Source organism: Micropterus salmoides, unplaced genomic scaffold, assembly GCF_014851395.1.
Source record: "Micropterus salmoides isolate LMB-PRFRI ecotype aquatic unplaced genomic scaffold, ASM1485139v1 Ms_hic_scaffold_19, whole genome shotgun sequence".
In the NCBI taxonomy this organism is placed as follows: domain Eukaryota; kingdom Metazoa; phylum Chordata; class Actinopteri; order Centrarchiformes; family Centrarchidae; genus Micropterus; species Micropterus salmoides.
The window spans coordinates 1,099,582-1,123,850 of NW_024041039.1; the positions used below are offsets into that span (position 1 = coordinate 1,099,582).

At 49.4% G+C, this 24,269-nt stretch overlaps 3 protein-coding genes across 7 annotated transcripts in view; 1 reads left to right on the forward strand and 2 right to left on the reverse strand.

The window, feature by feature from the left end:
• tecpr2 (tectonin beta-propeller repeat containing 2) overlaps nucleotides 1–7,351 on the reverse strand; it is a gene marked incomplete at its 3' end in the record, with an annotated part of 29,023 nt that extends 21,672 nt beyond the window's left edge. For 2 of the 3 annotated variants that reach the window (XM_038728308.1, XM_038728306.1), the window contains 4 exon segments: nucleotides 4,366–4,494; nucleotides 4,942–5,082; nucleotides 5,757–5,842; nucleotides 7,202–7,351. In XM_038728308.1, the coding sequence (XP_038584236.1) occupies nucleotides 4,366–4,494; nucleotides 4,942–5,082; nucleotides 5,757–5,837 (351 nt within the window). In that variant the 5' untranslated portion in view covers nucleotides 5,838–5,842; nucleotides 7,202–7,351. 3 annotated transcript variants of the gene reach the window in all.
• Nucleotides 7,352–8,010: 659 nt separating this feature from the next.
• znf839 (zinc finger protein 839) lies at nucleotides 8,011–18,768 on the forward strand. Its single transcript, XM_038728311.1, has 10 exons — nucleotides 8,011–9,017; nucleotides 11,077–12,150; nucleotides 12,257–12,388; nucleotides 12,484–12,606; nucleotides 12,693–12,785; nucleotides 13,683–13,829; nucleotides 13,912–14,016; nucleotides 16,894–16,981; nucleotides 17,059–17,194; nucleotides 17,285–18,768. Exons 1-10 carry the CDS (start codon nucleotides 8,373–8,375, stop codon nucleotides 17,895–17,897), a joined length of 3,156 nt encoding a protein of 1,051 aa, XP_038584239.1. The 5' UTR covers nucleotides 8,011–8,372; the 3' UTR covers nucleotides 17,898–18,768.
• A 60-nt stretch (nucleotides 18,769–18,828) lies between these two features.
• Nucleotides 18,829–23,219, reverse strand: LOC119909995 (cyclin-dependent kinase 2 interacting protein). 3 transcript variants are annotated; one of them, XM_038728312.1, is made up of 5 exons: nucleotides 23,095–23,219; nucleotides 21,779–21,956; nucleotides 20,556–20,703; nucleotides 19,501–19,630; nucleotides 18,829–19,417 (listed from the first exon to the last, which is right to left on the reverse strand). In XM_038728312.1, exons 1-5 carry the CDS (start codon nucleotides 23,099–23,101, stop codon nucleotides 19,215–19,217), a joined length of 666 nt encoding a protein of 221 aa, XP_038584240.1. In that variant the 5' UTR covers nucleotides 23,102–23,219; the 3' UTR covers nucleotides 18,829–19,214. The 3 variants fall into 3 exon arrangements, with proteins under 3 accessions (XP_038584240.1, XP_038584241.1, XP_038584242.1); XM_038728313.1 differs by lacking the exon at nucleotides 23,095–23,219 and adding an exon at nucleotides 22,839–23,057; XM_038728314.1 differs by lacking the exon at nucleotides 23,095–23,219 and adding an exon at nucleotides 22,575–22,709.
• Between the last annotated feature and the right edge of the window lie 1,050 nt (nucleotides 23,220–24,269).

Genomic DNA, 24,269 nt, shown 5'->3' on the forward strand with positions numbered 1-24,269 from the left:
AGAGACAGACAGGTGTGTCAGACCTACAGAGAGAGCGAGACAGACAGGTGTGTCAGACCTACAGAGAGACAGACAGGTGTGTCAGACCTACAGAGAGAGACAGACAGGTGTGTCAGACCTACAGAGAGAGAGACAGACAGGTGTGTCAGACCTACAGAGAGAGAGACAGGTGTGTCAGACCTACAGAGAGAGAGACAGGTGTGTTAGACCTACAGAGAGAGACAGACAGGTGTGTTAGACCTACAGAGAGAGAGACAGACAGGTGTGTCAGACCTACAGAGAGAGAGACAGACAGGTGTGTCAGACCTACAGAGAGAGAGACAGACAGGTGTGTCAGACCTACAGAGAGAGACAGACAGGTGTGTCATACAGAGAGAGAGACAGACAGGTGTGTCAGACCTACAGAGAGACAGACAGACAGGTGTGTCAGACCTACAGAGAGAGACAGACAGGTGTGTCATACCTACAGAGAGAGAGACAGACAGGTGTGTCAGACCTACAGAGAGAGAGACAGGTGTGTTAGACCTACAGAGAGAGAGACAGACAGGTGTGTCAGACCTACAGAGAGAGAGACAGGTGTGTTAGACCTACAGAGAGAGAGACAGACAGGTGTGTTAGACCACAGAGAGACAGACAGGTGTGTCAGACCTACAGAGAGAGAGACAGACAGGTGTGTTAGACCACAGAGATACAGACAGGTGTGTTAGACCCACAGAGAGAGAGACAGGTGTGTTAGACCTACAGAGAGACAGACAGGTGTGTTAGACCTACTGAGACAGACAGGTGTGTTAGACCTACAGAGAGACAGACAGGTGTGTTAGACCTACAGAGAGACAGACAGGTGTGTTAGACCTACAGAGAGACAGACAGGTGTGTCAGACCTACTGAGACAGACAGGTGTGTTAGACCTACAGAGACAGACAGGTGTGTTAGACCTACAGAGAGAGAGACAGACAGGTGTGTTAGACCTACAGAGAGAGACAGACAGGTGTGTCAGACCTACAGAGAGACAGACAGGTGTGTTAGACCTACAGAGAGAGAGACAGACAGGTGTGTTAGACCTACAGAGAGAGAGACAGACAGGTGTGTCAGACCTACAGAGAGAGAGACAGATAGGTGTGTCAGACCTACAGAGAGAGAGACAGACAGGTGTGTCAGACCTACAGAGAGAGACAGACAGGTGTGTCATACCTACAGAGAGAGAGACAGACAGGTGTGTCAGACCTACAGAGAGAGAGACAGGTGTGTTAGACCTACAGAGAGAGAGACAGACAGGTGTGTTAGACCTACAGAGAGAGAGACAGACAGGTGTGTCATACCTACAGAGAGAGAGACAGACAGGTGTGTCAGACCTACAGAGAGACAGACAGGTGTGTCAGACCTACAGAGAGAGAGACAGACAGGTGTGTCAGACCTACAGAGAGAGAGACAGACAGGTGTGTTAGACCTACAGAGAGACAGACAGGTGTGTCAGACCTACAGAGAGACAGACAGGTGTGTCAGACCTACAGAGAGACAGACAGGTGTGTCAGACCTACAGAGAGAGCGAGACAGACAGGTGTGTCAGACCTACAGAGAGAGACAGACAGGTGTGTCAGACCTACAGAGAGAGAGACAGACAGGTGTGTTAGACCTACAGAGAGAGACAGGTGTGTTAGACCTACAGAGAGAGAGACAGACAGGTGTGTCAGACCTACAGAGAGACAGACAGGTGTGTCAGACCTACAGAGAGAGCGAGACAGACAGGTGTGTCAGACCTACAGAGACAGACAGGTGTGTTAGACCTACAGAGAGACAGACAGGTGTGTCAGACCTACAGAGAGACAGACAGGTGTGTCAGACCTACAGAGAGAGCGAGACAGACAGGTGTGTCAGACCTACAGAGAGACAGACAGGTGTGTTAGACCTACAGAGAGACAGACAGGTGTGTCAGACCTACAGAGAGACAGACAGGTGTGTCAGACCTACAGAGAGACAGACAGGTGTGTCAGACCTACAGAGAGAGCGAGACAGACAGGTGTGTCAGACCTACAGAGAGAGACAGACAGGTGTGTCAGACCTACAGAGAGAGAGACAGACAGGTGTGTCAGACCTACAGAGAGAGAGACAGGTGTGTCAGACCTACAGAGAGAGAGACAGACAGGTGTGTCAGACCTACAGAGAGAGAGACAGGTGTGTCAGACCTACAGAGAGAGAGACAGACAGGTGTGTTAGACCTACAGAGAGAGACAGACAGGTGTGTCAGACCTACAGAGAGAGAGACAGACAGGTGTGTCAGACCTACAGAGAGAGACAGACAGGTGTGTCAGACCTACAGAGAGAGCGAGACAGACAGGTGTGTCAGACCTACAGAGAGACAGACAGGTGTGTTAGACCTACAGAGAGACAGACAGGTGTGTCAGACCTACAGAGAGACAGACAGGTGTGTCAGACCTACAGAGAGAGCGAGACAGACAGGTGTGTCAGACCTACAGAGAGACAGACAGGTGTGTTAGACCTACAGAGAGACAGACAGGTGTGTCAGACCTACAGAGAGACAGACAGGTGTGTCAGACCTACAGAGAGACAGACAGGTGTGTCAGACCTACAGAGAGAGCGAGACAGACAGGTGTGTCAGACCTACAGAGAGACAGACAGGTGTGTCAGACCTACAGAGAGAGAGACAGACAGGTGTGTTAGACCTACAGAGAGAGAGACAGGTGTGTCAGACCTACAGAGAGAGAGACAGACAGGTGTGTCAGACCTACAGAGAGAGAGACAGGTGTGTCAGACCTACAGAGAGAGAGACAGACAGGTGTGTTAGACCTACAGAGAGAGACAGACAGGTGTGTCAGACCTACAGAGAGAGAGACAGACAGGTGTGTCAGACCTACAGAGAGAGACAGACAGGTGTGTCAGACCTACAGAGAGAGAGACAGACAGGTGTGTTAGACCTACAGAGAGAGACAGACAGGTGTGTCAGACCTACAGAGAGAGAGACAGGTGTGTCAGACCTACAGAGAGACAGACAGGTGTGTCAGACCTACAGAGAGAGAGACAGACAGGTGTGTCAGACCTACAGAGAGAGAGACAGACAGGTGTGTCAGACCTACAGAGAGAGACAGACAGGTGTGTTAGACCTACAGAGAGAGAGACAGGTGTGTCAGACCTACAGAGAGACAGACAGGTGTGTCAGACCTACAGAGAGAGCGAGACAGACAGGTGTGTCAGACCTACAGAGAGACAGACAGGTGTGTCAGACCTACAGAGAGAGACAGACAGGTGTGTCAGACCTACAGAGAGAGAGACAGACAGGTGTGTTAGACCTACAGAGAGAGAGACAGACAGGTGTGTCAGACCTACAGAGAGAGAGACAGGTGTGTTAGACCTACAGAGAGAGACAGACAGGTGTGTTAGACCTACAGAGAGAGACAGACAGGTGTGTCAGACCTACAGAGAGAGAGACAGATAGGTGTGTCAGACCTACAGAGAGAGAGACAGACAGGTGTGTCAGACCTACAGAGAGAGAGACAGACAGGTGTGTCAGACCTACAGAGAGAGACAGACAGGTGTGTCATACCTACAGAGAGAGAGACAGACAGGTGTGTCAGACCTACAGAGAGACAGACAGGTGTGTTAGACCTACAGAGAGAGAGACAGACAGGTGTGTCAGACCTACAGAGAGAGAGACAGACAGGTGTGTCAGACCTACAGAGAGAGAGACAGACAGGTGTGTCAGACCTACAGAGAGAGACAGACAGGTGTGTCATACCTACAGAGAGAGAGACAGACAGGTGTGTCAGACCTACAGAGAGAGAGACAGACAGGTGTGTCAGACCTACAGAGAGAGACAGACAGGTGTGTCATACCTACAGAGAGAGAGACAGACAGGTGTGTCAGACCTACAGAGAGAGAGACAGGTGTGTTAGACCTACAGAGAGAGAGACAGACAGGTGTGTCAGACCTACAGAGAGAGAGACAGGTGTGTTAGACCTACAGAGAGAGAGACAGACAGGTGTGTTAGACCCACAGAGAGACAGACAGGTGTGTCAGACCTACAGAGAGAGAGACAGACAGACAGGTGTGTCAGACCTACAGAGAGAGAGACAGACAGGTGTGTTAGACCCACAGAGATACAGACAGGTGTGTCAGACCTACAGAGAGAGAGACAGACAGGTGTGTCAGACCTACAGAGAGAGAGACAGACAGGTGTGTTAGACCTACAGAGAGAGAGAGACAGACAGGTGTGTCAGACCTACAGAGAGAGAGACTTCCTGTTTGCACCTGTGGAGACATTAACGCTCCAACAGGGACAGAGCCGACTCTGGACGCTGGAAACAGTGAGGACGCAGCACCTGTCTGAAACACACCTGTCCAACGTCTCACCTGTTTGTTCCGACCAGGAAGCGGGGACACCAGCTGGAAGATGGCTACTCGACCAGATGCTGTTCCCACGGCAACCAGGTCATCAAAACAGCTGAGCAGCTTTACAGCTGTGATCGCATCACTCTTCCCCTGTAACACACACACACACACACACACACACACACACACACACACACACACACACACACAGGAAGTCAGAATGAAGGAGGCCACCTGGTTTCTATTTAAACTGAAATATCTACCTGACAGCATTCAACATCACAGACATTATGAGGATCACTTGAACACACCACTGATCACATGAGTGCAGCACAATGCATTCTGGGATATTGAGGACTTTTTCATAAAGTTTGAACTAATTCAAAATGAACTGGACCAGCAGCGGCCGAGTCCTCGACCTGTCCCTCTGACTGGTTAGAAACTGAATCCTTCCTGGTTATTGATCTGCGATCAGGGCTGCAACTGGTCAAGCTGCTAGTGACGTTGAGAGCGCCCTCTGCTGGACCACGCGCCACATTACAACAAACAAGCGGGACCTCCTGTAGAACAGCACCACAGAAGAAGAAGAGCGCTGACCTCCAGGCTGTACTTGTTCATGTGTGCGAGGCGGCGACAGTACAGGTAGAGCATGCCGATGCTGCTGCCCACCGCCAGGAAGTCACTGCTGCTGTCCAGAGCCGTCAGGTAGACCAGGACAGACCTGAACCCACGCTGCACCTGCAGGACAGAGGGAGGAGCCTTCATCAATAACATCATCATCATCATCATCATAATATAGAAGGGAATTTTAAACTTAAACCCAGATGCTCTGGATCTGCCCCTTGGTCTGGTTTCAGAACCTTGGTCTGGGCTTTTAGTCTGGTTTGGAATGGTTCAGCACCTTAGTCTGGTTTCAGCACCTTGGTCTGGGCTTTTAGTCTGGTTTGGAATGTTTCAGCACCTTAGTCTGGTTTTAGAACCTTGGCTGGGTTTTAGTCTGGTTTGGAATGGTTCAGCACCTTAGTCTGGTTTCAGCACCTTGGTCTAGGTTTTAGTCTGGTTTGGAATGGTTCAGCACCTTGGTCTGGTTTCAGCACCTTGGTCTGGGCTTTTAGTCTGGTTTGGAATGGTTCAGCACCTTAGTCTGGTTTCAGCGCCTTGGCTGGGTTTTAGTCTGGTTTGGAATGGTTTAGCACCTTGGTCTGGTTTCAGAACCTTGGTCTAGGTTTTAGCCTGGCTTGGAACGGGTCAGTACCTTGGCTGGGTTTTAGCCTGGCTTGGAATGGGTCAGTACCTTGGCTGGGTTTTAGCCTGGCTTGGAATGGGTCAGTACCTTGGTCTAGGTTTTAGCCTGGCTTGGAACGGGTCAGTACCTTGGCTGGGTTTTAGCCTGGCTTGGAACGGGTCAGTACCTTGGCTGGGATGGCATTCAGCAGGTAGTAAAGCGGGCAGAACTCTCTCAGGATGGAGGGCGGGGTCAGCTGGGCCTCCATGTTTCCTGAAAATCAGTTCAAAACCTCCATTTAAAAACATACAACATTAACCCGAGAAGAAGCGCAACAAGAGAACTACACTTTTTGTTCTGCTGAAGGTAAATGTGCACCAAACTCATTTAAATAAGTAACATTTTACTGTTCTCTCTTTTATTATCTTCAGACATACAAGGCTGTTTAAAAATCATAATGAGTCGCTGGGATTTACTTAAGGTACATAATTAAACATTTCACATCAATAAAATTTCAGGTTTATGATTTATTTGCTGTTTCTCCACCACTTGTCTCCGCTTAAATGTAAGATAATTTGGATGTTGTCTGGCTGGGACCTCTGTGTGGAGGTTGCATGTTCTCCCCGTGTCAGCTTGGGCTTCCTGCCACGGTCCAAACACTTTTAGGTTTAAAGGATGGCCCTTAGATGAGAATGTGAGCTCGATTGGCAAAGGATAAAGCGGTTATAGATGATGGATGGATGTCTGATTTTAACGCTGTTTGGTGGATCAGACATTAGCAAAATTAAAGAGAACACTCTATCAAATGGTTAGAGATCTTGAGTCATGTTTTGTAGCGGACACATTGTAGCTCAAATGAAGAGATAGGAAAAACTGACTTTTGTTAAAGGAAGTTTGGTCTGACGAACACCGAACGTTCTGCTCCCCGAACAGCTGGAGAGAACTCTGCACCAGACTCGGTTACAAAAATCAGCAGTTTACTGTCCTCTTGTTCTTTAACTGACAACATACAATACGTTAAAAACAAGACAGTAAAAGTCGTTTGGGTTTGTTTAAGGTAATACCATTAAGCATTCCACAACAATTAAATCTATGGTTTCATGATTTTTCTGCAGTTTCTCCTGCACCATTCTTTCCTTACTGGAGTCACGGAGGGCGGCAACGAACAGGGTGAAGAAACGTAAACAGCTTAAGTTTAACATCATTTAAACGCTGTTTTGAAGACTACACATAGCGGAATAAACAGTACTATTTACCGAAGCGTAAGAACTCTTACACCGTGCTTTGCAGTAAACCGATTTCAGCACAACGTAAGAAATACTAAATTCACCATTTGTTACACGGAGTTTGGTGAGACACTGTCTCCTCCACGGTCTACGAGAGATGACGGCACCGCCAGGTTAACGTTAGCGAGGCTGTCTGTGCTGAAGTCTGACAGCTGACAGCGAACATCCCAACAACAACAACATCATGTTTCCAACAACAACATCATGTTTCCACCAGCAAACAAACATATTTACCGAGTTAGCTTGTGAAACACCGAGTCCAGGCTAGCTAGCATCATATGGAACCCGCTAATGTTAGCAAGGCAGGCTAACGTTAGCAGCGGGAGGACGACTGTGAGCAACTTACTCAGTTTACAGGGAAGGTTCCGCCCAGATGTTGGTCCAGATGTTCAAATGCAGCAGGATATTAAGGATCTGAGCGGTGACATCGCCCTGACAGCTCCCATACGGATACTGAGCTGCTGTCAACAAACTGCGCCACCAGCTGGCAGGAACCGGAACAACACCTGTTTCATTTCTGTTTTATTTTAGTTTTCAGTTGTTTCATCATCTTCTAACCGACAGCCTTCATCACTGACTTTCTATAACTCATGACTTTAATCTGATAATTAATCATCTTCATCTGCAGCCAGAGGATCATTTTATATTTTTATAAATGACTGACAGGAAGCGGAAACTCAGTGACTGCTGGTCGGAAAACCGGGAAACTGGATCTTTCTTCCATTTAAAATCCTAAACGTGTTTTTCCTCTTTAAGTAATATTTAATATTTAATATTTAATATAACGTGGACATGGTGGTGAAACTGAAAATGAAGATAACATTTGTTTAATTTAATGGCAGGAGTGGAATTTCTACTTAAATGTGACAATACAACATAAACGACCTGCGAAATTTCCAAAACAAACGTTATCTTCTTTTATAAATGAATTAATGGTTGTGTGTTTAATTACAAACACAATTTTGATTTTATTTGTGAAATAACGTCTAAATACAGATGGTCACATGGTTACACAAAATTAAAAAACACATTTCTATTTGATTTTTTAACTAAAAAAGTTAGTTTTATTTTCAGTATTCCCAAGTACCGTCGTTCATATTTATAAAATAATCAACATTAAATGTTGAGTCCGGTCCGGTGGTGGATCCGGTCCGGGGAGTCCGAGCTCCCGCTCCCGCTGACGGCTAAGCTAAGCTAGTACAAAACGCCCCCAGCCATCCCGTTTCTGCTCCCGTTATTCCCGCTCCCGTTAATGTTGTCCTTCATCCCGGCGCAGCGTTTTATTTTCCAGCACACACAGGATTTTATAACGACCAATTTATTCGGTAATATCGATCGGCGATCAGGTTGAATTGATCCACCAACTGGCCCCCAGTCCGAGCTAAGCTAACAGTTAGCCTCACAGCCAAAATGGCGGACAACGAGGATGACAGCGGTTCGACCAGAACAATAACAGCCGCGGAGCCTCCGGGGGACCCGGTCCAGCCCCCCGCCGCCCAGTGCACCCGTCCGGGGACATGTTACCGGCAGCGGCCGCTGAGCAGAGCAGTCAGCCCGGGGCGGGTTCACAGACAGGGTCCGGTGCCGACACCACGCAGCCCGGGGAGAGTGTACCGGCAGTGTCTGGAGCTCAGCTGGCGGACTTCTTACAGAGCTGCCCCCAGGAACAGAGCATCCTGGTGGGCTCAGAGTTCTCCGGACTGGGCCCGGACCTGGTCAACACCACCATCATCTACGTGCAGCCGGACGGGAGCCTGGTGGAGGGATCCGGACTGACGGCCGAGGAGCAGCAGGCTCTGCTGGATCAACTCACCAAGCAGCAGATCGTCCAGGTCTCCGACACCGAGGCCGCCCAGCTGCTCCAGCAAAGCCAGATGGTCAAAACCGTCCCGGTCCACAACACGGCCCTGGACCCGAGTCAGCTGCAGCAGGTCATCAACCAGGTTGCCAAGTCGCAGCAGCAGGTCCGCGTCCAGGTCCCCCAACAAGGTCTGAAGCAGCAGGTCCAAGTCCAGCAGGGTCTGAAGCAGCAGAAGCAGGTTCAGGTCCCTCAGCAGAACTTAAAGACCACCACCCAGAATAACGCGTCTCAGCAGCTGAAGAGCGTCGCCCAGCAGGTCGCCATGCAGACCTGCAGCCCAGTCCAGGTGGTCCAGAAGAAGGTGAGTCTGATGTGGAGCCCGGTTTAAGATCAGTTTGGTTCATCTGGACTGTAGCGTACTCACCTTGTCCAGACTGATCTAGACTGACCCCTCTGCCTGTTTCTGTTTGAGGCTCTGCAACTGAGCTCCACTCACCTGTCGGCTCACCTGCACTGTCATCAGAACAGGACAAGGTTCCCAACCAAGGGGAGGGGACCCCGCATGGGGCCACAGGGTCAGTCTGAGAGGCCAGGGGATGATTGACAGGAGCAGAAAAAAAACATTTCTGTTTCACAAAAATCTGTTTGTTTATTCAGAATTTGGGTTTTTCATGTGAGCCGCTGGATATTGTGACCTCTCCTGGACCCTGAATCTCGTGTTCGGGTTTAATCTGAAGTAGTTTATTAGAACTTCATGTTTCTGGTATCACAGACTGGTCATGTTGCTTCACCTGTTTCTTGGCGATTCCTCGACTCGCATTACGTGCGTCGAAGCGTCGCTGCATCCGCTGTTAGCTGGGATTCCCCCGGACAAGCTGCAACTACTGGACCGTCTAAAGTTTGGGAGTACTTCAGACTCAACGGCGTGCTGCTCCGTGAGCTTCACTGCAGCACAGCTGGTGTCCACGAACACGTGAAGCGAAGTATCCTGGAGCTCTGACGGCAGCTCCGCAATAGAGCTGCAACGATTAGTCGACGACGTCGACTATAAAAATTAGTTTACGTGAAACTTCATTGTCAGTGCGTCCTTACATAGATGCCGTTTAAGGGAGAGATAGCAATCTTCATATTAGGAACATTTGTGGTTGTTTATTTCTTACTGCGGTGCACTACAGGAAGTGCACTGCCGGCCGGCCAGTCCCGCCCACAGAGCGCCCTGGTCCCAGTTACTCAGACCACTGCAGCAGCAACAACAGGGGAAAGGCAGCGTTTCCTATAAGTTCATCTATTTGTGGCGGCCCTCCACAATATCAACGCTGACCGCCACATACTGATTTTATTTTTAATTTTATTTTACTAGGCCTATTTAAAATCTTATTTGATTATAGATCAGCGACGTAGCGTCTCTCTCTCTCTACCTCATAAACATCGCAGCACAACACTGGACCCAGCCTTAAAAAAGTTATTAGTAAGGAGTAATGGTTTAAAGTAAATCAAGAAACATCTGGCTCGTGACGTCGCCTACAGAACATTGTCTGCTCATAAAACCTATAAGCACTTTTGATGCCTGTCGCTTTATTGTTCTAAATGGACATTGTTAGTGTGCAGTTGTGGTTTTAGTACTTGCTTTTATTTGTTTGTATAAATCAGTGAGTTATGGGAGGAGCCTACGCTGTCTTGTCGTCTTCCCTGGCGCTGATACTGGTGGCCATTGTGAAGAGTTAACCTCGTTCACTTAATGGGAACGTTGGCTCGTTAGGCTGTGTTAGAGATCAGTGATTCACTTGAAAGATATTTAATTAATTAAATGGTTTAATGAGGGTTAGGGGGAGACAAAAATAATCGGGACTAGTCGACTAATTGAATAAATAATAATAAACAGATTAGTCGACTCTGAAAATAATCATTTGTTGAAGCCCTACACCACAAATCCTGGTTACTTCCACGAGCACGGTGCGTTTCTTCATCGCCTTCATGTTAACAGTAATTTCTGCCCCGCTGCTGTCATGGTAACGTTACACCGCGTGTTACGGCCGTTTCATGTTCTCTGTTTATTTAACGGCCACGTCTGAGCGAGAAAACAGCTGATCGTTACAGACGATCTGTTCCAGGTGTTTCTTTGCTCCACGCTGATGCAGAAACATCTGATTATCAGAGTGCATCACTCAGTACTGAAAATAACTCCAGGAACAGTTAAAGCAAAGCAGCCTGATTACTGTCGGTTATTGTCATCACAACACATCAGTGACGAGGAAACTGGATTCACTTTAAGATGCTGCTGTTGTCATTATTCTAATGAATTGAATAAAATATTGATTAATTGAGTTTATTTTGGTTTGTTAATCGGGTAATAAGCAACAGCCCTCCTCACAGGTCCGATCTCTGAGTTTTCATCTGCTGTCTGGTTTCTGTCTTTTTAGTCAGAACCCATCAGGATCCAGATCCAGGTTCCCCCCAAGCCAGAAGTGAAGCCCAGCACCGCCCCCCAGCAGAAGAGCGTAGCTGTCAATCATCCGCAGGTGAAGCTGTCGGCCAATGGCAGCGTGAGCAGCGCTCAGATCATCCACATCCAGCCTGCGGTGGGTCAGCAGGGTCAGCAGTTCTTCCTGCAGCAGGGCCCGGGGGAGACCCCCATCCAGCTGCTGCTGCAGAGCCCCGTCCCCGTCGTTGGATCTCTGCTCCCGTTGGTCCACAAGCTCACGGGCCAGACGACATCAGCAGGCAACGGCGCCAGTCCGGCTCAGAAAACTGCCATGTCCCCCATCAGAGTCCAGGCCCCCCCCATCGTCAAGACCCCGCCCACCTCTGTTGCTAAAACTGCTAGCGTCCCGCTAATAAAGGCCCCTACTAACGGCACGACAGCAGCCCCCAGTAAGAGCCCCGTTAAACCACCTGCAGTCCTCACGGCAGTCCCAGTACAGGCCGCCACACCTGCTGCTGGCCGGCCCGCCGCAGTAGCCCCGCCCTCTTTGAACCCGGCCCCAGCGGTGAAGGACAGAGACAAGGAAAAAGAGAAGAAGGTGAAGAAGAGGGAAAAGAAGGCGGTGAAGGTCCAGACCCGATCCGGTCGGGTCTCCAGGCCACCAAAGTACAAAGCCAAAGACTACAAGTTCATAAAGACGGAGGACCTGGCCGACAGCCACCAGTCCGACTCCGACGACTACTCAGACATGAGCGTGGAGGAGGAGGAGGGCGGGAGGAAGGACGGCCCCGCCCCCGGCACATCCCTCACCTACAGCCACAAGTCCCGGTCCCACCGCTGCCAGACCTGCGACAAGGCCTACATCGGTCCCGGAGGCTTGAACCGGCACTACAAACTAAACCCGACCCATGGCGAGCCTGATCCGCCCGGCAACACGCCTGGCAACACACCACGCCCCCTCAGAGAAGACAGCCATTCACAGGAGACGACGGCAGGTGTCGCCAGAGAAGAAGAGGAAGAGGAGGAGGAGAAGAAGAAGGAGGACAAACCCGCTGCCCCAGCAACAAACAGGGTTAGAGACTGATCCACCAATCAGAGCTCAGACCTGGAGGGAGGATCATATCACACCTGCTGCCTGGTTGTTATTTACCTGTCTGACTTTTACTTTCTGTCTTCAGGTGGAGGGGGGGCCAGCGGCAGCTGTGGGACTCCGAGGCCTCCATCACCGGGGCCCCGGCCGGCCCCGAGGACGAGGGAGAGGCAGGGGACGGGGCCGCGGCCGGGGCCGATCACTAGGGCCGCCTCCTAAGGTGAGCTCACCTCAACCTGTGCAGGGCACCACAACAGTAACCCTTCACCTGCTGCTCTTCTTCATGGTAACTAATTGGTTAATCTGATTGGTCAGTTCTCTCAGGTGACAGTCGGCCTCGTCAGCAGACGGGGGCGTCGTGGTCGACCGCCAAAGCTCGCCATCGCCACAGTGACTGCCGAGCAGCAGGCGGAGAGGAGACGAGACCGACTGCAGGAGGTAAGAGGGAGGAAGTGGAGACGTGGACTTTCAAAGTAAAGTTTTTCTTTGAAGGCGTGATGTAATGACCTGATGTGGTGTTTCAGCTGGTGGAGCAGTGTGAGGATGAGGAGCTGATGGACATCGTTCTTCCTCGTTTGACCAAAGTGTTGAGTCTGTGGGAGCTGCTGCTGGCAAAGGTACACACTAATACTCTCACAGTACACGCTCTGTGTATGTTTGTGTGTATATTTCTTCTTCTGGTTCTTCACCGTGCAGAGAACATCCGAGCTTTGACGGGTCGGGTTTTGATGTAGTTTACGACGACGTCTGTCGTGACGTCTTCAGCTCTTCGCGGTGTTTCAGTGTGTCCACTGCTGAGCGTCCACTGAGCGCCGTCTGTGCACATCCCCACGCAGTCATTTCGGACCGGCCTCTTTTAAGTCGGCGTCAGAGTTCTTCTGCTGGCGCTCTGGTTGCAGGAGAGCAGATCCTCCTGTAAATCAGCAGCATTGACAAATCAAATGGTCCTTGTTACCGTCAGGCGCTTCATCTGCAGAGCAAAGCGAACGTCGTAGCTCGCCGTTGAGCTGCTCCTCTGTGTCCTGTTTGTGATAAACGATGGCGTGTTTAGCTTGTTGGCTGTTGCTTCATCGGTCGTTGTTGAAAGTAGAGATATCAGAAGGAAGTATTTGTTGCTCGGCTGCAGAGCTTTTTCCACCTTGCAGCTCTGAAGCAGCTTTACATGAGGCCAGTTGAGCTTTTGATGCCCCCCCCGCCCACTGTAGGCATAAATAATAAATAAATTATGGTCCCATTTAGAGGACAATAGAGCAGAGGAAGCTTCAGGAACCGTTTAAAAATGAGACCGCTGCTCTTTTATGAAAAGCGCTGACTCCACAGCTGGTCGGACTGCGAACAGGCGACGCTTCGCACCGAGTGTCAGCAGAACACAAAGCAGCACATGTTGAGTAGCTGGACTCTTCAGAGTAATCAAGGACACGTGTCTCTGATGGTCCTTCTTTAGACCCGGGTCAGGAAGTGTACTTTGTGCTCTGGTATTCCTGACAAACGGCTCTGTCCTCTGGCTGTTTCAGGTGGAGCGCGGCGGTCCAGCTCGGACTCGGTTTCCAGACATCTACCGTGAGTTTGAGTCCCTGCAGGCTCAGGTGAGACAGGCTGCTCAGGACTACATCATCAGCCCTCAGGGCGGGGCCATGCCGCTGGAGGTCAGGAACATCGAGGTGAGACGTCCTACTGGGTTCTGCTGTGGAGGTTCTGCTGCGGGTGTGTGTAGCGGTCTGTGGACTGTACTGTGTGTTTCAGGTGGCCCGGTCTCTGGGGATCCTGGATGAGGTGAACAGGATGAAGGTGGTTCCTGGAGCGTCTCCCAGCTCCAGTCTGGCCAATAAGAACGTCCGATACATGGAGGTAAACACGCCATCGCGTTCTGAGAGCAGGATCCAGGTTTGGTCTGGATCCAGTATCTGTACCTGCACACTGGTGCCAGAGTCCAGAGGCCTGTACTACGAAGCGAGGTACCTGGCTTCTCCGGGTAACTTCAGGTGTAACTTTCTGATTAATCCGAAAGGGAGAGACAGGTGTTACCTGAGGCCTGTTGCCATGGCGATTTATCTTTCGGTCTGTGCACACAGCTGCTGTGTTAACTTCATACTCGAATGATCCACCGTCTGAAAGCTAAAGTCCAAGATACAGTGAAAAGTGGCGCGACTCACCGACGAAGCCTCACAGTAACAACAACAAACGCTCTTGTTACGCTGTCCAGACGATCCAATCCAGTAAAACATTTAGTTCGAAACACATTATTCCATCAGGAAATCCTCAGAGACGGCTGCCGCATCGCTTCAGATCTGCCGGCAGACGCGGCTCGTACGTCATTATAACCAGAATAACTCCGATTTGAACGGAAACGACTACGATAGCTTGTATTCAAATTAGCTGCTGAACTCTGACCTTTCGACTGACACCAAATCTGACCCAATAGGAGCTCACATGTCCCTTTCACCGCCTACAGCAGCCAATGAGAGCCCGCGCTGTGAGGAAAGGCCGGCCCCTGTTATTTCCTGAACCAATTGCAACCAACTGTGCTGATGACGGGCACTTCCTGTAGCCAATAGGATTCTGAAAATAACGACCTCCAGCTTTAAGTAGGAAGTTCATGATCTACCAGCAGAAACGCACGTCTGCGTGGAGCTGCCGGCTGATACGGAGCGACGCAGCAGCAGCCGCCTGCCGCCAAGGGGGCGGGGCTGATTTAGAAAAAATATGCTGTGTCAAACATTTTTCATGGTATTGGTATGAAATGTAAACTTGTTCTAGGCTTTATGCTGCGGCCCTGCAGTGTTTCCCAGCTGTAGCTGTCTGCAGGCATTTGTTAGCAAACATTTTCAAGCGGAAATGAAAAATCTATTAGTTTTAGTGTTTAAGCTGATATTCATCAGTTCCAGTAGCTCTTACAGTCATTCTGATATCTTTCTTGACCTAAATTCAATTTACTGTGCATCTGCCTTGAAGAGGCGTTTTGCATGACTTTGACAGAAGAGGTTGACTCGAGGTTACTCTGTATACTACACACCACATCTGTACTCCGTGTTAGGATGAGAAGTATTAATACACACCTCCTTATAAATATAATCAGAAATGTTGAGTGTTTTTGTGATTATTAGTTCCTCTAAATCTTCATCTTGGAAGTTTCCCCCCGACTCCATATTTATATGACCGTGGACACGACGTGCAGCTGCAGCTTTACATCTTCATCACATTACACATAAAAGAAGAGCCCATCGAATACTAACCAGAGAATTACAACGACAGCACTGAAGATAATTACACATTTACTCAGTGCTCTGCCAACAAGCTTAACCTGGCTTTGATTTAGCCGTTAACGTGTTAAACTCTTCCTCTCCGGACACTGCCGGTGTAGCAGGCAAAGACTTTAACCTGCTCAGATTTAACTCGGGTTACCAAACAAATTCAAACTACGACGGTGAAAAAAGATGTTTGTTAGTTGACTTGAATTAGGGCCAAAAATGACGTGGCCAAAAATGTTATCACGATAAAAACATTTCATATCATTCGATATCGATAATTATCACGATAAACGTCAAATCATTATTTCTTTTGAGTTTAAAGGCTGATTTTTGCTCCTGAGTGAACATTGAAGAAACCAGCTGGTGAATTATGTGGTTCAACTTTTCAAACACTTCACAAGTCTGAGGGAGAACATTCAAAACTATTATGATAAAAATTCAACAAATATGATCAGTAAATCTTTTTTTTAGTCCCTTTTCCTCAACAAAATAAATATTTTAATAGAAAAAGTGCTAATTTTTTTGCGATTCAAATGAATTAAACGAATCTTTATTGAGGATATATTGAACATTCATTCTATTGTTATTGAGGAAAATGATATTGTGATCGGTGCCCTGCATCAAAGGGCCGTGTTTGTGTTTCTTCTCCAGAAGAATGGCGTCGACAGTGTCTGGATATGAGCAGTTAAAGACACGTTAACGGCTAAATCTACAACAAACCTACAACTAGTGTTGTAGTCAAGACCAAGACCGGACATTACAGGACGCACAATAAAATGTGGATCGAGATCACAGGTGCTTCTCAGATTGATCTGAAAGATCCACTTTCCCGTTAAAACCCCCAGATACAAACACTAAGAGCTGAAATCAACGTCAGCATCTTTATTCAACGCTCCTCTTCCACGCTGAGCATCGCGGGGAGGGAGGGGGGGGCAGGCGTTAACGGGAACAACACATTTTCATCAGGGTCATTTTTTGTATTTGAATCAGTACATGTATGGAAAGAAAAACACTTTATTACTTTATATATTCTTAACATTGAAGTGAGGCTCTGGAGGAAGCACACGGCTTCACATCTCACTCCGCATTCCTTCATCAGATCGTTAGCCCTCCCCGTCTCCGTGGATTAATATACGGACGTGACCAGGAAACCTTCAGGATCGCAGTTCAGGTCTGCTCCCAGAGTCCCAGCTCAGCTGCAGAGGAACCAGTCAGGATCAGACCTGGAGGTGTGGATTAATTAAAGTAACCATGGAGATAACCTGCTCAGAGTTTAGAGGTGCACTGACCTCCGGGAAAACCTGTCCCCCTTTTGTAGTACGGGTTCAGCAGGAAGTTTCTCCTGGATTAGCCGGGTACCTCGCTTCGTAGTACAGTTGTACTCTGATAGAAACCGGGACTTTGGAACCAGGACTCTGTGGCAGCTAAACACCTGATCCAGGTCCAGTCTGATTCACTTAAAAACTCTGTTTCCCAGAATTCAAAGATGCTGCCGCCTTCAAAGAGATTCAAGATGGAGAACAGCGTTTCTGTTCACCAGAACGGCATCGAGACGCCCAGAACAGGTACCAGTACTGCGTTTGTACTTCATACTACTGCAGTTTCACTACTGCAGCTGATAATTTGAACTTTTCTTTCCCAGGTGGAGCCGCAGGGACCCCTCCGCCCCCTGTGACCCCTGTGACCTCCTCTCTGAAGCCCTGCTCGGTCTCTGTGTCCCCCCTGGTGATCCCAGGTGCATCCAAACTGCTGACCACCACCGCAGACTCCGCCTCCAGGTGAGTGTACAGGTAGAACAGGTGATCTGGAGACTCAGTGTCACACCTGGACCAGGTCTACAGGGCTGATGTGTTTCTCTGGTCCCCCAGCTCCTCTGGCTCCAGCTCTGCTAAGATGCCCTCCACCCAAGCTCCTCCGCCTGTCACCCCCATGGAAGTGACCCCAGCTGAGGACCAGGACCAGGGGCCTCTGCAGACCACCACCCAGGTGGAGACTCTGCCAGCAAGCCAGGACCAGGTCCTGAGCACCAGTGACATCACAGCCCAGATGAAGGAGCTGGAGAAAGCTTTGGGTTCAAGTCCCGAGACCACCACAGACTCAAAGACTCCCGAGTCCAGCTCAGTCCAGACTCCCGAGTCCAGCTCAGTCCAGACTCCCGAGTCCAGCTCAGTCCAGACACCCGAGTCCAGCTCAGTCCAGACTCTGGCTCCCTCTGAGCTTCAGCAGAAGGACTCCTGTCAGGCCGAGTCCGGCTCCACAGACCCCTGTGAGCCCAAAGAGCTGCAGGAGGGTCAGGAGATCTACATACAGACTGAGGGGCTGACGGTCCAGCTGGCAGAACCAGGATTAGACGGGATCGTGATAGTCAACGGGCCCGACGGAACCACCATGCACATCCAGACCCCTGAGGGGGTCCCTCTGGAGGCAGTCCAGGCCCTGCTGGGTATTGAGGCTTCAGATGGAGCCAAAACTCCTCAGTGAACCCTGAACAGAATTGGAAGACCACAACCTGACCTGAACCACATCACACTAACACGCACCTGTCGGCCAGACAGTTTCCTGTAGCGCCCCCCTCAGGACATCCTGTACACTATAACCGAAGGGGGCCCGACGAGTCCTAAGACCGCTGTGGCTCAGAGGTCGGTTCCGCCCTGTTTCAGATCAACACCTGAGGACAGACTTAACGTCCCGCCTGCATCTCGTTCTGTCTTCATCAGACCGTTTAAAAACCAGTTTGAAGTGTTTCTCCGTTCAGAAAGCAGAGAGGCTGCCGGGCCACGTCGTCATCGATCGACTCATTTTCTTATTTTATTTTGTGAAGCTGAGCTGCTGTCCTGAGAGCAACGTGACCTGAAGATCAGGACTCGGCAAGTCCTGCCCTCTGGGTCATAGACTCAACGGTAGTATAAGGAGAAGACTGAAGTTTGTGAGTACGTAGTGTCCTCTCTGGGCTCCCGTACTCTCATTTATCATCTCAGCTCGTGGTCTGATTGGTCGGCTCAGCTCTCACCGGTGATGGCGGCGGCGGCTCTTCGGCTGGTTTTTAAGGAATCTGGAAAGATTGTAAATTTGTAAACTTGTTTCTTTTTCAGTGTTTCCATGTTTGGAGCGCTTCATCTAGAGACGTCTTGATTAGTTGTTTATATGTAGATAAATATGAAAAACAAAGTTTAAAAAAAGTTGCACTATTTTATTACTTTTTATAAAACTTCACGGCGAAACATTTTCCAGACGTAAAGTTTGTAACGATGTGAGGACGGACTGCGGAGCGCTGGGAGGAGATCCACCTTTACTGGTTTGTCATGTTGATTACACACATTTCATGTTCCTCCAATAAACTGATCAGCTCTGACCTCTGTGTGATGATGTCATCAGGCGTGTCACTCCTGATTTAAAAAGTAATTAAATGTAATAAGTTACATCACTCTGCATTTTTAATCACTTGTAATCATCCATTACATTTCCAAAGTAACCTTCCGGCACGGCGTGCAGCTACGGCAGAGCGGCGAGCAGTTTGATGGACACGGTGACACTTTGTTCTTCAGAAACTATCTTTACTGTTACAGCAACAAATGTCAGTTAACAAAAACATTCAGAGTGAATCTGGAGACCGGCGCTGCTCCGACAGAAACACACCTGAGGACCACAGGTGACAGGAAACGGACGATCCCCTCGTATCGAAGAGTCGCAGTTCGCCCGCAGCCTCAGGAAGTGGATCCGCCTGCTGCTGTTTCTGCAGCTGCTCACCAGCTCCCCTGCGGTCCGAGCTAAGCTAAGCTAACTCCTGTCCGTATGACATCACAGCGTGCGGTGGCCGGTCTCCAGCAGCAGGGCCTCCAGGGTCAGTCTGGCCTGGGGGGGGACGAAGGGCTGGTGCAGCCAGCAGGACAGGTAGACCATGCAGAGGTCGGAGGTCGCGGCGTGGGCGAGTTCCTGCAGGATCAACTGCTTCAGCTTCAGCTCCCGACTGAAGCACCGCAGCAGGAAACGAGACGAGTCCTCTGCAACGAGACAAACGTCAGAGCGCCGCGGGAACAAGCTGCCGACATCACGCGGGCGCACTGCGGGCAGCGGGAAAACTCACCGAAGTGTTTGCTGCTCCAGCTGTGAAACAGAGGAAACTTTCTTCCTTCAGGTCCGAACTGAAACTCCTCCAGATCCTGAACGCCACGCTGTGATGTCATCAAGCGCTCCATCTTCGTCACCACGACAACCTGACGGGAATCAGAAGATGAATCGACATCAGAAACAAGCATGAGAAGGGGGGTCGCCTGAGGGGCCCGGGGGGTCGCCTCAGGGGCCCGGGGGGGTCGCCTCAGGGGCCCGGGGGGTCGCCTGAGGGGCCGAACATCAGAGTTATCTGATCATTAAACAGTTCATTAGTTAGTTCTGCACCAGCTTACGGTGGAATAGTTTTCTTTAAAGTCAGACCCAGTTGCTGGAAAAAGTTTTATGACATTTTGCTCCTGAAATCCAGCCTGAATCCACTAAAAAGTTTAGTCTGATCGGATTTCGGCTGTCGGATTGGATCAAATCCTGAAAATGGTTGTTCAAAAGAAAAAAAAGGATTCTGAAATCGGATCAGATCACCTGATCTGGATCCAACCTTCAGTTTGTGGTGTTCAGAACTTTGTAGTAGAGTCAGGATTATCCTGATCCCAACAGAAGGCTGGATGGATTTCAGGAGCAAAATGTCATAAAACTTTAGAAATTTTTCCAAACAACACATTTGATCATGTTGGAGCCTAAATACACATTTTATATTTTTAACTTGATTTGTTTAAACTTAACGGTGATAAAGTCGACGTTTCCTTTAAGCCTTTCAGTAAAGTAAAAGACGGGCCGACTGTTTAAAGAAACTGAAAATGTTTGTGTTGTTTTTTATTGTGCATTTTATTAAAGCGACCCCCCCGCCGGCTGTTCCACCTGTTGGTCTTTGTATCAGTAACTACGTGTCTGTCTGACGCTCTAATGAGGTCGTTGAAGGTCAGCCTGCTCTGTATCTGCTGTCAAACGCACAAATCTCACGTTAACTTGGTCTCAGTCCGAACACGCTCTGGTGTTTCTATTTAAACTGCAGCAGCTTCGTTTCCACCATCAATGAAACTTCCTCCTCAGTTACAGTAAATCGAGCGTCACCATTTTGTCGATGACGTCTTGCAGTTTGCGGCATTCGTCCTGCAGCGCCGCAGCTTCGCCCGCCTGCTGCCACGGAGCTGATGAAGACGAGGAGGAGGAGGATGATGATGAAGACTCGTCGTCCAGCAGAAGCCGATCGCTCTGAGACCTGAAACAGACAAAGTGATGGTTAAACTACAAACACCAGAAATCCACATCCTGGCAGGTCAGAGGAAGTGATGTCACACAGGAAGCAGCTCTTTGCTTTGAGTGATCCAGGGGCGCCAACAAGACGTTTTTGTTGTGGGCCCAAAAATGAGGTCAAAACCCTGCGACACCCCGTTGCACGTGAGAGACGGAACCGTATTTTTATAATCTAACAAGCTATTGGTCCGTTGGCGTTTGGCAGCTGCGCGATCGTGCGCAGGAGACGCTGGTGCCGACAGGAAGTGGCTGCATACACAGCAGTAAGATGCTGTGTAAGGTGGAGGAAAAGGCAGTCTGGGAATTTACGCTTTCTAGGAGAGAAAACACGAGGCGCCTTTTTTAATATTATATGTTGCTAGGCAACCACTGAATCAGCTGTCCTGTCCGTCTCTTATAGCGCCAGCGATCTAAGCTTTGTCTCACTGCAGGAACGTGACCACAGGTCTGCGTCTGTTGTTGCTTTAATCAAAGACAAACGCAGGGCGCCTGGAGACACGCAGGAGACAGGAAGAGGAGACGCCGCTGATGGCACCGCCAGCTGGTCCAGCAGCTTCGTCTTTATGATGGCGGGGACAGTTTGTCTCTGGACAGTCCAAGCAGCTGGAAACAGTTGAGAAAAAAAAAAAGCAAGAATGACGTCGGGCGCTTTTCTGCTCACAGTTGAATGTTAGGCGCAGGACGCAGGACGCTCACTGCCAATAGGAAACGATTTAAAAAAGACGCCTCTCACTGCAGGAAACGCGTCCCTTCTGATCCGGGTCTTACTCCTCCTGATGTTCTGGAGGTCTCTTCAGAGGCTGCAGCACGAAGCCAGTCCACCAGGATCTCAGTCCAGGATCTGTTATAATACCGGGCCGGGTGAACCAGCACCAGGATCAAGAGCTCCGGTCTCTGCGTCACGTGGACGGGGCTTTTACTAGCACTGATCTCTGATCTGGACCAGAACCTGGTCAGCCGCTCAGCATCAGGTACCATGGCGATGTAAGAGGAGAACCACGGCGTAGGACTGAAGGCGCCGGGAGACTAACGGGACTCACCGTGTCCGCCTCATGTTGGCGATGTTTCCCGCCACGCTGAATCCGTCCTCGTTGAGTTTCTCCCACCTCATCATCAGGTTGTGCCAGTCGGCGGCGTTGTCTTTGACCTTTCGGGCACTTCCTGTGACAGCGGAGCACTTCCTGTTTGCTGGGGTCACCGTGATGTCACCTGACTGACCTGACAGGGGAGACAGACGGACATTTTTAGGTTCTGCTGTCAGTCATGACCTCAGCTCACTGTGAGCTCACGCAGGGAGAATTTGTCCAACTTGGCGGCGCCGTTTTTAGACCCCGCCCCTGCAGCCGCGTGCAGCTCACGTTAGACTACGGCCCAATCCCAGACCCCCCCCCCGAACCCTGAACCCTCAGACTTTACTGACGTCACTTTGAAGCTTCCCCCGGTAACCCTCGTGTTTCACGTCATACCGCTATGCATTGTGGGCAGTTTCTCTTTTCCCAAATTTGTGCCTCCTCCATCCTCGAGCCTGAGACCCAGGCCTGATCGGGGAGGACGTAGGTCAATACTGAGATGATCACATGACTCCTGTCTAATCTCTACTCGGTGGAATTGACCCTTCGCTAAGCCACGCCCCGAATACCCAGCTGGCCAATCACAGGCAGTACAGGACTCGCTCTAACTTCCCCCCCCCCCTTATTTACATTTCACAATTGTACAAAATCTCGTCAGGAAGTTCTTTTCTTTCTTTAAAACCATACAGACCTACGAGAACAGCAATAATAATAATAATAATAATAATAATAATAATAATAATAATACTAGTGAGAGTAAACTTACATGTTCAGTCAACACATATATATGAAATTATCACCAGCACATTATTTCCATTCATTCAACAGTTCCTGATCAGCTCTTCAGAAAAATGCTCCCTCATGTTCCCTTTTCCAATCCCACATTATAACATCATTTCAGGGGCAGCGTGTTCTGACTAATAACGATTTTATTTTTCAGACACAGATTTACGGGAAACAGACGCAGCAGGTCAGATTTAACTGACGTCGCTTTAAAATGACGCTCCGAGGAAACATCTCATTTCCTTACATGCTTGTTTCCTCGACTCCTCGAGCTCGCGAGGAGGCAGAACTGTGGGAGATGAGAAAGGCCCCGTGCGCGCAGCCGCAGTCGTCTCGAACGCACCTAACGTCAGGCTGACCGGAAGTGCTCCTAAAGACCTGACCCGCTTTGTGAGACCGAATCGGAACCGGTTCTGTCGCCGGTTTAAACAGGCGGCTGATCAGCTGATCGGCGGCGGTTGTTCAACACGCGGAGCCTCGTGCAGGAGCTGCTGATCACTCACCTTCCATCTGATCACACGCTGCCGATCACTTTTCCACTTCCTGTCCTCCTCCTTCTTCTGTGGTGGAGCTGCTCCTCCTCAGCAGCTCGTCAGCGCCCCCCCCACGGACCACCACGTGGTTCCGTTTAAGACAGAAAGAGATTCTTCGTTGATGTTGGAGAATTTGGGATGAAAAGAAAATAAGTTTTAATAATAATTTTTATTAATTCGCTCAGCGGTCAGTCTCTTTCCATCAGCAGCCAGGCTCTTCAGTTAACTCAGTATTTTATTTATGTCCATCTTTAAATCAGACTTCAGCTCCAAGACAGGAACAAACATTTGTCCTGCCCAGCAGCCTGGTATAGAGTATAATGACCTGGATACCATATTGTGCCAGACAGATTTTACTTTAACAAGAGAGTATTAAAATAAACAAACAAAAAGGAACAAACATTTCTACTGAGGTTTCAGACAAACAAAATAACCAATAACTAGTTCAAATGAAAAGACGATATTTATTAGTCGTAACAGCGTCTCTAATAAACGCCTCCTCGCCACCCGGGACTGGCAGGTCCTTCCTGGACACGTTAACCATCTTACAGTTTATTTTTTATTATTCACATGAAATACCAGGCAAGGGAACAAAAAGTCAGCAAGCTGTCCCCAACATGGACCAACATGGACCAACATGGACCAACATGGACCAACATGTCCACATTAAACAGTCTGTGGACGCTGCAACCCTTTCTGATAAACAGCATCATGTGATCACATGTTTGAACATCCCATGTTAGTGATGTTTCCTGTCAGGACGCTTTCTGCTGCTCCTCTGGAAAAGATCTCGGCCTTCTTAAGCTTCCTCAAGGAATCCAGTTTCTGAGCTTCCTTCTCCAGCGTGGAGACGTGAGACGACCATGTCAGCTTCTCTGTGATGCTGATTCGCAGGAACCTGAAACTGCTGACCTGCTCCGCCTCAGCTCCTCTGATGGACGCAGGAGTCTTTATCTCCTTGGTTTTGCTGACGTTGAGCAGCAGCTTGTTCTCTGAGCACCACTCTGCAGGATTATAAATTTCCTCCCGATATGAAGTCTCATCGTTGTTTGAAATGACGGTGACGATGATGGCGGTGTCATCTGCAAACTTCACAACAGAGTTCTCTCCATGTTGGCGAGTCGTGTGTGTCCAGCGTTTCAGTT

Excerpts from the sequence above, each read along its gene's own strand:
- znf839 (XM_038728311.1), top strand. The coding sequence starts at position 8,373 with ATGTTACCGGCAGCGGCCGCTGAGCAGAGCAGTCAGCCCGGGGCGGGT. Across the intron at positions 14,017-16,893 it reads AGAACGTCCGATACATGGAG|AATTCAAAGATGCTGCCGCC; the intron begins GTAAACACGCCA and ends TCTGTTTCCCAG. Across the intron at positions 16,982-17,058 it reads CATCGAGACGCCCAGAACAG|GTGGAGCCGCAGGGACCCCT; the intron begins GTACCAGTACTG and ends TTTCTTTCCCAG.
- LOC119909995 (XM_038728312.1), bottom strand. Across the intron at positions 20,704-21,778 it reads GCCAACATGAGGCGGACACG|GTCTCAGAGCGATCGGCTTC; the intron begins GTGAGTCCCGTT and ends TGTCTGTTTCAG. Across the intron at positions 19,631-20,555 it reads AAGACGTCATCGACAAAATG|GTTGTCGTGGTGACGAAGAT; the intron begins GTGACGCTCGAT and ends GATTCCCGTCAG.